At 36.6% G+C, this 17,045-nt stretch overlaps 3 protein-coding genes across 4 annotated transcripts in view; 1 reads left to right on the top strand and 2 right to left on the bottom strand.

Annotated features, from left to right (window-relative positions):
- Positions 1–17,045, top strand: part of LOC125841622 (60S ribosomal protein L13-1) — a 214,467-nt gene that overhangs the window by 92,184 nt on the left and 105,238 nt on the right. The window lies entirely within an intron of this gene.
- Positions 1–17,045, bottom strand: part of LOC125841605 (butanoate--CoA ligase AAE1-like) — a 51,942-nt gene that overhangs the window by 22,113 nt on the left and 12,784 nt on the right. The window lies entirely within an intron of this gene.
- LOC125841598 (putative disease resistance protein RGA3) lies at positions 10,488–13,889 on the bottom strand. The gene is made up of 2 exons (XM_049520751.1): positions 13,367–13,889; positions 10,488–13,157 (listed from the first exon to the last, which is right to left on the bottom strand). The coding sequence occupies exons 1-2, from the start codon at positions 13,791–13,793 to the stop codon at positions 10,630–10,632; spliced, it is 2,955 nt and encodes a 984-aa protein (XP_049376708.1). The 5' UTR covers positions 13,794–13,889; the 3' UTR covers positions 10,488–10,629.

The following is a 17,045-nucleotide window of genomic DNA, read 5'->3' as shown; positions in this document are numbered from 1 at the left end:
CACCAGCAGGTAAGCCAACCCGTAACCCGGAACAAGTAATGGGTGTGAGGGTAGAAACTAAACAAGAGTAGACAAATAACAATATAAACAGGCGGAAGCAAACCAAAAACATATATACAAATAAAGATCCCTCCCAGAACCTAGAAGTCACTAGTACAGAGCTACTAACAAAATGAGTATAAGTCTCAAAAGTAGACAACAGAGACTGGACTGTCTCGAAAGGTAAAAGACAAGTCTATATATACAGATGGAGACTGAAATAGTACAAAACGTCGTGTGCTCACTCCCGTCTCTGGATCAGTCTGCTCCAAGCTCAATCAACGCTAGCTACTAGTGCCCGGACCTGCATCACGAAATAGATGCAGAGTGTAGCATGAGTACCAAAACAACAGGTACCCAGTAGGCATCATAGGCCGACTGAACTTGAAAAGTAAAGGCAATATGAAAAGAAGGAATAATACAAACCGAGGGTCAAGAACTAAAATCTAACTAACAATGGAATGCACACGAGTGTACAAAGAACTAACTAAAGTAATCTATAAGCTAACTACACCTAACTGGACCCCATAAGCCCAGAAGGTACACTCGTGCACAAGTTAAATAAAAATCGGAACGGACCCCCATAAGCCCGACGAGTACACAGAATAACTATAACTAAAAATAATTGCATATACGAACCCAAGAATGAAGAACATCGAACCAGAACCTCAACCCTAATTAGTAGAATCTGACAGTACGGAGGCCGGATCTCGAACCGGATGCTCACCAAGTACCCAAATAACCAATCACAAGTATCAAATATCTGAGGCCGAAACTCTAACCGGATGCTCTATATAAGTATCTGGGCAATAGAAGCCGGAACTCTAACCGGATGCTCTATATAAGTGTCTGGGCAATAGAGGCCGGAACTCTAATCGGATGCTCTATATAAGTATCTAAGCAATAGAGGCCGGACCTTAAACCGGATGCTCTATATAAGTATCTGAGCAATAGAGGCCGGACCTTAAATCGGATGCTCTATAAAGGTGCCAATGTAGCTGCTGAAAGAGTCTTAATCGATCCACACTTATAAATGTCCGTGGAACACCGTCCATACTTAGCCAATCAATGTAAGTCCTTGGAACCAAATCTAAAATTAAATTCAAGTCGCGAAGTAGAATTAGAATCGCCGACGTAACTCGTGAAGCCGTAACATCGGGGAAAATAAGGATAACTAAAGTCGGAGCAAGCGTATCGCCTAGCTAAGGCCCAATCTATTAGACTCAAGTCTGCTACACCAGTCTACAGGGATCTAAGTCAGCCTAGCGACGTCGGGGCAAAACTAAGGCCTATTGGATCCGAATAACGTATTTCTAAGGCAAGCCCTAGTCAAACCTAAACTAAGGCCCAACATGCTTCAAATAAACAATAATTAAGCATGCAAGCACTCCACATAGCGAGGAGGGTCCGTTAATAACACAAAGCATGCTCACAGTTACCCGATAATTCTCGAAATAGGCTGAAAACATGATTTCTTAACACCTATGCAAGATTCAATAACTACCCAATCCAAATCCCAACTAATCAACATGCATTCACATTCTCGAGCTCAATCTAAGAGAGGAAAACCGTGGCCTACCTGTAAGCCGATCACACGCGCTCCAAAATCACTCCTTCGGAGCTTTCCCTTTCCGAACGTCCTCGAAACGCTGCCCCGCTATCAAAAATAGAGTCACAACGTTAATACGGTCGTTTAGACACCAAAATCACAACAAACGGAGACGGGTCAATTTTGGAGTCAAAACAGGAATCGTGGAACCCGCGCAGGAAATTCTGAAATTAACCCCAAAAGTGGGTCCTAACCAGTTCCCCCACCTCATGTCCCAAAATGGGACACAATTCGGAGCTCGGGAACAACACAATATCAACATACAACTAAAACCCAAATTTTCTCAAAAATTAGAAATGGGACAGCAGCAAATTCAGCGTATTTACCAAAAACGGGCGATCTACAGTAAAATCTGACAACACCACAATGTTCTCCTCGAAAAACCAATCAAGATAGCCTCAAAAATCACCAAAATTGGATCTAAAATGGCTAAGAAAACAAGTCTCAAAAATTCCCAAAATCAAGCTCACAAAAAGGGTGAGGCAGCAGGTATTTCACGAAATTTACCTCAAACGGAGACCCCAAATCACTATCCGAGCTCACCAACGCGTTGTCCTCGAAAAATCTCACAACTTTGCCTTTTGAATCGCCCAAATCGGTTGAGAGATGAGAGAGTTATGAGGGTTTGAAATTTGGGAAATATGTTGCTGATTTTCTGCAATTTATTGCAGATTTTCTGCAATAATTCCAAAATTTAAAACTCCGACGGGGTGCTCCGAACTCATTCGGAACCCCGTGCACGCAAACGGGATATGCAACCATACCAAATTCGATATTCCAGACTCAACGGCGTAGTCAAAATTTCCATCAGAGGTCATTTCGATAAAAAGTGTGTCCCACTTCCAATAGTCATTTTAAGTCAAAACCCACAAAAGGGCTCGGATAGATATCGAGAACCTCCAGACACAAAAGAAGGGTCAATCTAGATCAAACTCGACATTCTGGAGCTAACCACCTTGACGGAATTCTCATCCGAGCGCGTTTACTCAGAATGTTGACCAAAGTCAAACTTAGGCTTAAACTTAAAGTTAAAACGCCTAATCGCACCGACTCACACTGAAAACCTTGGGAGTCATGTCGACCATGCTACTAGCCTAAAATGACCCTTTCGGAGCTGATGGAATCTTCAGAATTGGATTCCGATGTCATCTTCTTGAACTTTTGATCGAAAATGATCGTTCAAGGTTCATAAGCTCCAAAACACAAAAACTCGCACCAAGACCAAACGAACGACCAGGTGACCGAACTGTCAGTCCCAACAAGTCATAAATGACTTGAAGTCGCTATAGGAACGCTCTAAATGACACACAAAAGGCAAGACACAGAAATGACCAAGAGGGTCATTACAATGTGTCGGATTCATAAATCCACTTGCAAGGTTTGACACGATGAAAACTTATAAGTTTCTCAAAAAGGCATATCAATCAATCTCTATAACGAGACATGGATTTCATCAACTAACTTATTATTTCACCAATATATATTATTATTATCCAACTTACCAGGCATATTGACCCATCTCAGAATCTCACCTTTTAATAAATCAAAACGATAATTAATATATGCAGATCATAATAGTTATATCAGGATTAAGAATATAAGTACATTTAATAGTTTAGAGAATATGTTTTGTCAGTCAGTCTAAACAACTATCCCTACTCGGTCCCGTTCTATACATACAAAATGCACTAACACAAGAAGTTGGAATTATACCATTCCCATAATCAAGATAAATTACCTATAATCTTGTGCTATAATCGTACCGATGGCATGTCCAATTTCCATCCTAGATTGTGAACAAAAAAACTTTATACTTATAAGAACCGATGATTTAATCTTCTGTGTATAAGCTAAAACTCTACACACTAAATCATCTACTATATAAGTAAATAGACATCATAAACGAATATATGATCTATTAAAATTGAGCAAATATTTATTCTATAATAAATATTATTTCTTAACACATGCTTAATAGTATATATCCCAACAATCTCCCACCTTGACTTTTAACCATCATAATTGTTATAATGTACTATATCTAAATGCATGGTTAATAGTATATACCCTAACAATCTCCACTTAGATATTTAATCTTGAAAATTGTTAGAATACTATGTCTAAACACATGAATAATAGTATATACCCTAACAAAACCTTTCATCCCTTCCTCAGGGAATTTCTCTAGCGCGTCACAACATTGAATTTGCAGACACTTCAAAGCATTGAGACAAGCCAGGCTGGTAGGCAGCTCTTTGAGATTCATAAAGAAAGAGATAGTCAAGTACTTGAGATTTGCAAGGCTTTTGAACATCTCTTCTGGGAATGAAGTAGATTTGCTACTGCTAATGCGGAGGGAAGTAAGTGTGCTAAGATTAGATATGGACATGAAACTTGCTGCATCTACCTCGTCCCCATTAACTTTCAATCCTTTGACAGAAGAAAGGGCTGGAAAAACAAACACAGGGCACCAGTAAATCGATATCTCTTCAAGCACATGAAATTGCTCTTCTCCTTCCTTTTTCAGCAATCCTTTCAGATTACAAAAATTGAATAAACAAAGTTCTATCCGAGATGGAAACCTTATTCTTGTGGGGAATCCAGAATCAACATCAATATCCTCTTCTTCAACATACTCCACCTCCGCAGACCCCTTGTGTAACACTAGACTTTCTAGACAAGGCAGCTCACCAAAGGGTGGTAAGAAAGAGCAGTTTTCACATCCTCTAATTGTAATAGAGACAACATTTCTCAAAACTGAGTGATTCATCCACTCTGGGAGACGGAATCCTCTGAAGCCAATGATTTCTAAAGATTTCAGATTGCTGTAACAATCCCAAACTTTGGGTCGAACCTATTACCTCTGCACTATTTAATAGTATATTTTAAAGATATATGTGTCCATGTGGACAAATTACTATTTATAATGATGCAATACTTATAATGTCCACATGGACACTTATATATCTTTCAAATACATTATTAAATAGTGCAGAGGTAATAGGTCCGTGCCCAAAGTTTGGGATTGTTACAACAATTTCGGTCAAAGTTCATCTATATTTTGAGAACCTTTCTTCCTTCCCACAGCAAAGCGCTCTAGAGTCTTAAGGCATGCCAAAGATCCTATCCTTGGTGGCATACAAGTCAATCCATAGCAACTATCAAGTAAAAGATTCGGAGACTACCAAGTTTTGTGGTTTGATTTGGCAAACAACCAACTGAGGAGCAATATTAATTGTAGATGTCTGCAGATTTTGAAGCTTGCGTAACTGCTTTGGAAGACTACAAAGACAAGTTTAGGTATCTTAAATGTACTAGATCACCAATGGAAGATGGTAACCGCTTAAGTTATATGTTACTTAGATTAAGAACCCTCAACGCGACGAACTTTTTCAAGAGCAAAGGAGAGTAAGAAGACACAACTTCAGCAAAACCGATTGACACCATGTCCTTAAAGTAATATCCTTTTACTTTCATTTCACGGATATTGTTGCTTGCTGTTAACAGAGATGTAGCCAAATCATGAATTCTTTCATAAGTTTTACCAAATTTAACTTCAACCTCTTGGAAAAAGGACCTCAAGTATAATTCTTTCATACTTCATTACCCACATTAAATTTGGTAGCTTTATTAGAGGATGATATTGTCACACTTCCAGCCTATTAAGTTTCTATTCCATTTTGTCGTTTCTGATCACTTTCCATTATCATACTTTTGCTGAACTTGGTACTTTAATGAACGATGGAATTCTCTAACTTTTGAATTTCGTGTACAAATGTTCGAATATAATTTAGGTATTTTTTCTCACCATTATTTAGTAAAAATATATTTTGATTTGTTTATTTTTATTATAGAGTCAATTATATATAAAAAAAAGGGAAAAGGGTCAAAAATACCCCTCAACTTTGGTTTATTGTTTGACTACGCCCTCACCGTTAAAATGAAGTTATTTTTACCCCTCCCGTTACTAATTTCACCAAATTTACCCCTCAATTGGATGGAAAACCCAAATCAATTAAAATTACCCAATTTCAATTAAATAACCCAATTTTTTCTCTTTTTAATCCGAACCCGACCCATTTATACCAAATTAAAACCCCAAATCAAGCTCTGGCAATCCCCATTCATTTTCTCCGTTTTCCGGCGAAACACCACCAAAACAACCTCCAAACGACCACCTGAAACCATCACTAAAAACCCCCAAGAACCAGAAACGACATCAAGCAAAAAACATTAACAACAAACCCATTTTCCTCTACTTTCCATTGACGACAACAAGATCTTTCTTCTCCATTTCCGGCCAGTTTCAAGCTGGAACAACATTAAGCAAACCACCCACCGTTGGAATCATTCAAACAGCCGTGAAACCGACCTGAAACAGCTCTCAAACACCACTCTCTCCACGCCAAAATCCAGTGGTAAAACCACACTTCAGCCCACCAGAACCCAGATCTCCATCACCCAAGCTAAAACAACCAGCAAATGACCACCACCAGACCACCATTTCTCCGACCTCCAAACAACCAACCAACAAAACCCCGACCAAAACCCCATCGGAAAACAACTGAAGCACCGCTAACAGATCAAACCAACAACACAATCAGGCGAGAATCAAGGCTCGAAAACAACAGCCACAACTTCATATCTGGCTAGGCTCAACAAGCAAGCAATATCATAGTTTCAGGTCTGCCCGCAGGAAAGCAAAATCCGATGATTGAACGAGCTCCAAGCTCCGACCACACTGAAATAGTGGTGCAATTTTAGTAGGAAGGACAAATATGCATTAGTTTAACTACAAAATATTTGTTGTCAATTTTAGTAGTATGTGTTTCAATGGAAGAAAGAGATGGAGAAGATTAGAGAGATGGGTTTAGGGTTCTAATTTGATATAAATGGGTCGGGTTCGGATTAAAAGAGAAAATCGGGTCATTTACTTGAAATTGGGTAATTTTAGTTGATTTGGGTTTTCCATCCAATTGAGGGGTAAATTTGGTGAAATTAGTAACGGGAGGGGTAAATATAACTTCATTTTAACGGCGAGGGCGTAGTCAAACAATAAACCAAAGTTGAGGGGTATTTTTGACCCCTTTCCCTAAAAAAAAAGACAATTAATTTACGATCAAATAGATTTAGTATTGTTGGTTGAACTAGTAATATTTCTATAAGAATCATTGAATTTAGTATGACACTATGATAATTAGATTGTTACTTAACCGAAGCTCTTCATATCAATTTATATGTTTTCTTCTTTTTTATTAACAATTTTAAATTGAAAATGCAACATGAGATTTTTTTAGCAATTTTTCTGAATAGATAATATCAAAATCATAATTTAATTTGTATTTCTCTCTTTCATTGTAAAATTTTTTAATTTATTTTAAAATATATTTAATAACTTTTTATACCCGCACGAAGCACGGGCAAGTACATGCACTAGTTAGATATATATCAGCAAAGATGTTGATGTAGTTGGTGATACTTCACGAAGAAAAGTTGTGCACCTACTAATTTAAATATGAAATGTTTCTATTTTTGTTATTAATAAAAGATTTGACTTGGTAATTGGTACGCAGATTCATGGAAACTGCTAGCCAGTTTCACATCTGTCTTTTCTTGTGAGGTTGGTTTGTCTTCATCTCTATCAGAGGAGAGCTTAAAAACACACATTTCCTTTCAACATGGACATAAGAACTTCATTTTATTTTTTTGGACATGATTCTTTATATACTAGTTTTTGGGTACGCGCTAAGAGCGTGTATCCCATATTATTTGTATATTTTTTAAAAAATATTTGAATAAAATCAAAATCCACACTATCCAATTTTTACAAAATGCCATATATATAACTTGAGAAAAAACTAGAAATTTCGACATAAGCCATTATACATAAATCACTTTTATCTCAAAATTTAATTTATGGCTGGTTACTTGTGCATACAAAAAAAACTTGAAATTTTTTAATAAACTGTCAAAATCATCTCCAACATGTTGATACATATTTTAGTCTCTTCCCTTGAAAACAATTTTGAACTGTTTGGGTAAAATAAAAAAGTATTCTTAAGCACTTGTTTTTCAAAACTAGGTTCAAACTCTCCTCTTTCTTCCGTGACAAAGAATCTATTTTTGTATATGAGAATCATGGATCCAGATGAGAGTTGGAACCTTTTCGAAAGTAGTTCATCTGCAAATGAAGCATTAACATCTGAATTCGAGACTATTGGGAAGCAAATTGTAGACAAATGTCAAGAATTGCCAGTGGTAAGTTAACATTCCAAGGATAAGTGTCGTGGTTGCCAGTGGTAAGTTAACATTCCAAAAATGTTGCTAAAGATGTCAAATCATTTGTCACAATGTTCAAATGTGCTTGAATTGAGTTACAATCACAAACATTCATTGCTAAACATAATGAAAAATCTTCAATTTTTCCTCAACAAATTTGGGAAATGATGCAATTAAGGCATATCGAACTGGAAAGGTTTTTCCCAAATTTCTGGCATGTTCAAAAACTAGGAATCCGTGGAAATAAAGAGGAGTATGAACCTGTACAAGAATTTAGACTTTTCGACAGTCTTGTCTCTTTAGATCAGCTTGAATCCAGCGAATAAAGAGCTTGATGCAAGCGTTTGATGAAATTCTACTATCTGGAGCGTGTTCCATTCCAGTAGGTGAGGAATACTTTTTGTAACACCCCTCAGTAGGTACATCTTTAACAACAACAAAAAAACTACTTTAACCAAACAGCAGCAAGTAGAGTGAATGGATTTTACATTATGAAGGAGTATAATACAAATAGATCGTTCATTTGTGAGGGCTGTTAGGTGCTGCAATCCCTCCGGTAAACATTTTAGTATCTTGCATTTCTGGAGAGATAACTCCCTGAGTGAAGTTAAACCTTCCAGCCCTTCCTCTGAGCGACTCTCTAGTGCGCCACAACATTCAATTCCCAGATTCTCCAAAGCATTTAGACTAGTCAGGCTGCTGGGTAACTCTTTGAGATTGTAGTAGTAAGAGATTTTCAAGTATTTGAGATTTGCAAGGCTTTTGAACATCTCTTCTGGGAGTGAAGTTGCTTCATATTTAGTGTACATGTAGAGGGAAGTAAGAGTGGTAAGATTAGATATTGACCTGAAACCTGTTGCATCTGCCTCCTTATGAATAACCAATTTCTTGACAGAAGAAAGGGTCGGGAAAACAAAGTTTCAATAATTGATCCAACCTTTTCAAGACGAGTAGTGGTTAGAACAGAAGCGCCTCTAGCTCCAACCATCAAGACTGCTTTTAAATTATCCCACTTTTCTTGATCTTCATTCCAAACATCATCCAAAGCAAGAAAGTATCTTTTTCCATTCAACAAATCCTGAAGCTTCTTTTGAAGTGGAGCCAAGTCCTCGACATCAAGAGAACTTCTTTCTATATTTCCTATAAATGTTTTTATCAACCTCTTCTCATCAAAATCATCTGAGACACAAAGCCATATTTTTGGGTGGAAATGCTCAGTTACTCTCTGATCATTGAAGACCATTTGGGCAAGAGTCGTCTTTCAGTCCCCCCATACCAAATATTGGGAGAACTGAAAGTTCTTGGGCATCACTAACTTGAAATATAGGTGGTTGTAGGAATAGTCTTTTATTTGATTTTTGAGAATCAAACTCTGTTTTTTAATTCAAATCTGTTAGCACAAGTTTAATGGGTAAAAAATAAATGTATGATTTTGAGACGAAGTACGTATAATAAACGTTGGGCTGATGGGCTAGGTGTTGAGGTAGTTGGTGATACTTCAGTAGGAAACTTGCACACCTAATAGTTATATGAAGCTCGAAAACTAAGATATATTTTGACGTTTGCATTTTTTAAATAAAAGATTTAACTCGATAATTGGTATGCATATTCATAGAAACTGTTTCATATCTGTCTTTTCTTGTGGGGTTGGTTTGTCTTTCACCTCTGTCAATGGAAAGGGTTTCCACAAAAAAACACGGCCTTTCGGTCCTTTTCATCTCCCAAGTTGTCAACTTGTTCAATTTTTTTTTTTACTTTTGAAATTTATGGTCTAATCTATTTATGATTTCATATTTTATCAAATCTATGTATTCAAATGTTAGTGTAGATTCAAGACTATTTGTTTCTAAAGAGTGTATAATCAACCAATTATACACATCAAAATACCACAGATTTCCTCAAAACAAACAAGAAGAGGAGAGCTTAAAGACGCACACATTTCCTTTCAACACGGACACAAAAAGCCAAATAAGGACTACAAGAAATTGTTGGCACATTGTTTCCTCAAGAATGATATATTCATTACTCGAAAGATGTTGAAGATAATAGCACCTATTAATTCATAAAAATAGACAAAATCAATACACACAATATGAGCAGAAATCTATAAATTTTAAGGAGTTAATATCTCATATGGTCACTCAATTTTGAGAATTGATCTACTAATTGAGTGACTTTCATGTTATAAAAGAAAGTTGAGCATCTTCATGTGAAAAATGTGAAAAAATGTCATGGCCAAACGCGTTGGAAGTATATAAGTAACGTATAGAAGTATTACCTGAAATATTCATGAATGTTTGAACATCTCTTCGGCGAGTGAAGTCTGTTTGATGTTATGACTAATACAGAGGGAGGTGAGAGTGCTAAGATTAAATATGGAGCTCAATACTTCCAATTTCTTGATACAAGCAAGGGTCAGATTGCATAAATGTGTGCTAAGATTATATGTATTGGGTGCCTTTTTCTGTTCATTCCTTCAGGTCTCAATTGCATAAATGTGTGTCATATTTCTTTAATTAAAAATTAGGAAGAAAAATCTGTCATTTGTTCAAGTGGACAAAATGCAGGTTACTTTGATAAATCTGGAAAAAATTGAAGATCGTCTATTGTTAAATAGAGCAAAATGGATATAATTATCAAAGTTAATAATAAAGAACAATGTCTAACAAAAGAAGAATTTCAGAAAGAATAACAGATCAAGACTAACAAATATCTACATTAGGAATATGAGCAATTTTGTGCCAGTCCTCTCCTATCCCCTTCTCACACCGCTTTGTCAATGCTGGACAGCCATAAATTTGTAAACTAGTGAGGGTTGTTAGGTGCTGCAACCCCTCAGGTAAACATTTTAGCATTTCACAGTTTTGAACGTATAAGTCGGTGAGTGAAGTTAACCCTTCCAACCCTTGTTCGGGGAGACTCTCTAGTGCGTAACAATAATGAATTTTCAGACACTTCAAAGCATTGAGGCTAGCCAGGCTGCTTGGCAACTCTCTGAGTTTCTTGAAGTATATAATGCTCAAGGACTCAAGATTTACAAGGCGTTTGAACATCTCTTCTGGGAGAGTAGTTGCTTTGAAGTTATGATCAATAGAGAGGGACGTAAGAGTGGTAAGCTTAGATATGGAGCTAATACTTGTTGCATCTATTTCCCCCCAGACATCCAATTTCTTGACAGAAGAGAATGCTGGAAAAACAAACATAGGGCAATGCCAAATTTCCATTTCTTCAAGCATGGAGAATTTCTCTTCTCCTTCACTTCTCAGCAGTCCTTTCAGATTTGGAAACCTTTCTATAGCGAGTCGTTTCAAGTATGGGAACTTTGATGTGGAATAACCATCATCCTCTTCAATATACTCTACCTCCGCAGATCCTTTGTATAACTTTAGACTTTCTAGACAAGGCAGCTCTCCAAACGGTGGTAAACGCCAGCAGTTTTCACATTCAATTTCAATAGAGACGACATTTTTCAAAACCGAAGCATTCATCCAATTTGGAAAATGAAAACCTCTGAAGCCAATGAGCTTTAGTGATTTCAGGTTGGAATGTGGTCTGAGGGCTTCAAGCACTTTTTCATCCAAATTGTTTTCTGATTCATATCCATATGGCCTAATATCCCAACTCATGCATAAATTGTACAATTTTTTTTTGGTAGATAAATTAGCTTCTTTTGCATCCGTATCACTCTTCACTCTCTCAAGATGTGTGATTGAAAGTGAACCATGTAGGTTTAGATTCCGTAGTTCACCAAGTTGATAACCTTTCCTCTCGCCCACAATAAAGTAATCTAGAGTCTTAAGGCATGTCAATGATCCTATTCTTGGTGGCATAGAAGTTATTTGACAACCCTTGAACACAAGATTTCTAAGACTGCTTAGTTTACTTGTTTGTTTTGGAATATTAGAAAGTGAGAAACAACATGATATATCAAGTGTCTGCAGATTTTGAAGCTTGCATAACCTCTTGGGAAGGCTACGAATGCTACTGCCATGCAAGTTCAACAACCTTAAATGTATTAGATCTCCGATGGAAGATGATAACTGATCAAACTTTGAAAATTTCATATCAAGAACCCTTAGCGAGACAAACCTTTTCAAGATTAAAGGAGAATAAGAAGGCACCACTTCAGCAAAACCGATGGACATTGTATTTTTCTGTGCTACTCTCATTTGACGAATTTTGCTACTCCTTGTGTTTGTTGAGAACAGAGATGTAGCCAAATCATGGATGAGATCATGCATCTTGAAATAAGTATTACCAAATTTATATTCTTCGACCTCTTGGAAGAAAGACCTCAAGTATAATTCTTTCCATACTTCATTACCCACATCCTCTAGCTCCAAATTTCTTTTTGATAAAAGAAAACCATGTGCCATCCAGAGAGTGATGAGATATTCCTTTTCTATTTTGGTGTCCTTTGGGAATACCGCACAATATGCAAAACATTGTCTCAAATCAAGTGGAAGGTGATGATAACTCAGCCTCAGGGAAGGCAAAACAGAATTTTCATCTTGAGGTAAATTCCAAATCTCACTATCTTTCACATGTTCCCATTCACTTTCTTCCCTCTTGAAGCGTAAAAGACCTCCAAGAGTCTTGGCTGCTAGAGGCACACCCCCACATTTTTTCACAATCTCTTTTCCAATCCCCTCAAGGTCAGGATTTGTTTCCGTTTGGTGGCCAAATGCACGTTGCTTGAACAACAACCAACAATCTTCTGGAGACAAAATTGATAACTGATATGGTTGCCAAGTTCCCATAATTGATCCAACCCTTTCAAGACGAGTAGTGGCTAGAATAGAAGAACCTTGTGCTCCAACCTTTAAGACTGCTTTTATCTTAACCCACTTTTCTTGATCTTCATTCCAAACATCATCTAAAACGAGAAAGTATCTTTTTCCATTCAACAACTCCTGAAGCTTCTTCTGGAGGGGAGCCAAGTCCATTTCACCAAGTGGCCTTCTTTCAATAGATTCTACAATTGCCTTTATCAACCTCTTCTCATCAAAATCATCTGAGACACAAACCCATATCTTTAGATTGAAATGTGAGGTCACGCTCTGATCATTGAAGATCATTTGGGCAAGTGTCGTCTTTCCTAGTCCCCCCATACCAAGTATTGGGAGCACTAATAGTTCTTGGGCATTACTAACACTGTTTATCAAGATTTTCACCATCTCATCCTTCTCTTTGTCCCTTCCATAAACTTTTGGCTCTGCTAAAACAAAACCTGTTCACAAGCAATGCAAACACAAATTTTATTAAATTCAAGCTCACTAAAAGGAGTCAGAAGGAATAATAGAAGATTTTTGCAAAACAAAAAGACAAAGGAAGGGCTGACATGGAACAAACATGTATAGAATCTGGTAACTACAAAAAGTTGAATATAAAACTAAGCTATTAGTAAGTACTTGGCTAAACACTGTTTAAGATGAGCACCTGTTTCACGTTTAGTAGCTTGTTTCTCGACAATCTTTTCACGCAAATGAAACTTCCTTCTTTCGTCAGCAATTGCATCTAGTTTCTCCATCATTCTTTTCATTCTTTTTCCGAGCTTGTAGCGAAAAATGATGATCTTAGGATGAATACACCCTAATAAGGACTGATTGAATCTTGCTGCCTCATTTTTACATTCATCCAAGATGTCATCGACTTCATATGCAGCAAAATTGAGTTTCTGCAACCAATTCTCTATCGCCTTGTCCTTCAGTTGCTTCTCTGAAGCATCTTCAAGAACAAGTTGGATCGTAGAAAATGTGCTTGAAAGCTTTTTGAAGTCGTTTTCAAAACCGAAAAGCAATACAAGTTCCCCTTGGATGAAAGAAGTGATATTGCCTAGCAGAACTTGAAGGAAAGCTTCAGCCATATGTTGGAATTCACTGTAACACAAAAGTTAATTGAAACAGATTAAAGTGACTGATTTATTCAAGATTATCTGTGTGGATTTACAATAATTGATCAGTTTGTGAACTCGACTATTCAAGTAAGCAGCATATGTCATGACTTTCATTGCCACTACCAAGACTTTTCTTTCCACAGAACCAAATAACAAGGCATTCAGCATACTAGTCAATATCACTAGTTGTTGACTTGGTGCTTCCTTTCCCATTCATTTGAGTATATGTTTTTGAAAAATGATGAGATAATATCTCAACTTGTAAAAGCTCTATAGATCCTTGAAAAACTTATTATTAAAGAAAAAAGGAAAATGTCTGAAATGTATTCAAACTTTGACCGAAATTGCTATAACAATCCCAAACTTTGGGTCGGACCTATTACCTCTGCATTATTTAATAGTGTATTTTAAAGATATATATGTAACCACGTGGACAAGTTACTATTTATAATGATGCAATATTTATAATGTCCACGTGGACACTTATATATCTTTAAAATACACTATTAAATAGTGCAGGAGTAATAGGTCCTGCCCAAAGTTTGGGATTGTTACAACAATTTCGGTCAAAGTTTAGATGTATTTTGAGAACCTTTCTTCCTTCCCACAGCAAAGCACTCTAGAGTCTTAATGCATGCCAAAGATCCTATCCTTGGTGGCATACAAGTCAATCCATAGCAACTATCAAGTAAAAGATTTTGGAGACTACCAAGTTTTGTGGTTTGATTTGGCAAACAACCAACTGAGGAGCAATATTAATTGTAGATCAAGAGTCTGCAGATTTTGAAGCTTGCATAACTGCTTTGGAAGACTACGAAGACAAGTTTAGGTATCTTAAATGTACTAGATCACCAATGGAAGATGGTAACTGCTTAAGTTATATGTTACTTAGATTAAGAACCCTCAATGCGACGAACTTTTTCAAGAGCAAAGGAGAGTAAGAAGACACAACTTCAGCAAAACCAATTGACACCATGTCCTTAAAGTAATATCCTTTTACTTTCATTTCATGGATATTGTTGCTTGCTGTTAACAGAGATGTAGCCAAATCATGAATTCTTTCATAAGTTTTACCAAATTTAACTTCAACCGCTTGGAAAAAGTACCTCAAGTATAATTCTTTCATACTTCATTACCCACATTAAATTTGGTAGCTTTATTAGAGGATGATATTGTCACACTTCCTGCCTATTAAGTTTCTATTCCCTTTTTGTCGTTTCTGATCACTTTCCATTATAGTACTTTTGCTGAACTTGGTACTTTAAGACAAGCAAGTATCGTTTTCCATTCAGCAGCTCCTGAAGCTTCTTTTGAAGTGGATCCAAGTCCATGTCACTGAGTGACTTTCCTTCAATAGATTCTACAATTGCCTTTATCAACCTCTTCTCATCAAAATCATCCGAGACACAATTCCATATTTTGGGATAGAAATGCTCAGTTACTCTCTGATCATTGAAGATCATTTGGGCAAGAGTTGTCTTTCCTAGTCCCCCCATACCAAGTATTGGGAGGACTGAAATTTTTTGGGAATCACGAACATTGTTTATGAGGATTTTCACTATCTCATCTTCCTCTTTGTCCCTTCCATAAACTTGTGGTTCAATTAATACAGAACCTGGTGCAAGCAATGTCAACATGAGAATATTGTTACATTCATTCTTATTAGGAGTCAGCAGAAAATAGAGAATATATTTGCACAATATACTATCGGAAATACTTTAAATATACCTATTGTTATACTTTTGGTCCAAATATATCTCTCCCATTATTCTTTCAGTCCAAATATACCCCACCTCTTTATTCTTTGGCACAAATTTTCCCTTAATCTTGACGGAAAGACGTGACAAGCACATAATCAAATAATTCACCCCCAATGCTTTTTGGTTGCTCCTCCATATCATGATTTGAATTTGGAATTTGGTAGTGTTATTAGAGGATGATATTGTCACTCACTCTCTTACAGCTTAATATATAAGTTTCTATTCTATTTGTAGTTTTATCATATCTGATCATTTTCCATTATGGTACCTTGATATTATTTTGCTGAACTTTTTACTTTAAGGAAAGAAATGAACGATCGATTACTATGCTCCAACTTTATCCCCTATATTTCACTCTGAAAGAAATCCAGCGTAATCACTAACAAGGAGAAACATGCCTAATCATTTTTTTTCTTTGTTAGACAAAATTTACATTCAGCTGTCTGGAAAGGCTATCGTCATTGAGAACATAATATTAATTTGATTAAACAAAGCAGATCGCGTTTTCTAAGTTTAGAGGTAAAGAAAACAATTCAAAGCAAAGCAAAGGGAATGGGTAGTGGATGAGTTAAACGGGTGGATGATACAATGCGTAGATGAGCATAGATGATTAGGAATATTAAAAAGTAGTTACTACTGTTCATTAGTCACAAAAACAGTTATCAATGTTCATTGTTTGTTAGAGTTGTTAGAAGCAGTTATTTCAGTAGATTGTAGCTTTAGCTTTCAATTCAACTCTATAAATACATATGTAATACAATTGTTAAGGCATGAAATGATATATGATAATTCTTCTTCTCTCTCTTTTACTCTGTTCTTCTTAGCTTCTATCTCGGAATTGCCCTGATATAGCTATCTTCTTCTTCGAGGTTCAGCCTCCTAGTTGATATTATCCTTTTGATTACTGTTAATTGGATCAATTGGTATCAAAGCAACTGGTCCTCGGCTAAGAAATCATGGTTGCTCGGGAAAAAAATCAAGACAAATCTTCAGAGGAAATGGAGGGCAAATTGTCTCAGATACAGGAACAATTGCAGAAGTTGATGGAAGGTATGGTGAATATCAATGATAGAAATGTACAGACAGATAAGGAATTAATGGAGATCAAGCAAGCCCTAGGAAATGCTAAACAGAAGGACAAGGAGATGGATCAGAATAGAGCTGAATCATCTGTGGGTGGAGACAGAGAACAGGGGTTTTGCAATGCAGCTGGGAATTTCCAAAATTCTAATGGTAAATTTCTTACCCGATGTTCTAAACTTGATTTTCCTAGATTTTCGGGGTCGGATTTGAGGGCATTATGAATTTCTGGTAATGCCATTTGGTCTTACAAATGCACCTTCTTCATTTCAGAGTCTTATGAATGCTGTATTTAAACCACTCCTCAGGAGGTCAGTACTGGTTTTTTTTGATGATATATTGGTGTACAGCAAGGATATGTCAGCCCATGTGAACCATTTAC

This window comes from Solanum stenotomum, chromosome 10, assembly GCF_019186545.1.
Source record: "Solanum stenotomum isolate F172 chromosome 10, ASM1918654v1, whole genome shotgun sequence".
NCBI lineage: Eukaryota > Viridiplantae > Streptophyta > Magnoliopsida > Solanales > Solanaceae > Solanum > Solanum stenotomum.
This window is presented reverse-complemented; position numbering and strand designations above follow the sequence as displayed.

What these genes read in the sequence shown, in the direction of transcription:
- LOC125841598 (XM_049520751.1), bottom strand. Translation starts at nt 13,793, where the DNA reads ATGGCTGAAGCTTTCCTTCAAGTTCTGCTAGGCAATATCACTTCTTTC. An exon ending in AGCTACTAAACGTGAAACAG is followed by an intron (nt 13,158 to 13,366) that starts GTGCTCATCTTA and finishes GCTTGTGAACAG; the next exon opens with GTTTTGTTTTAGCAGAGCCA.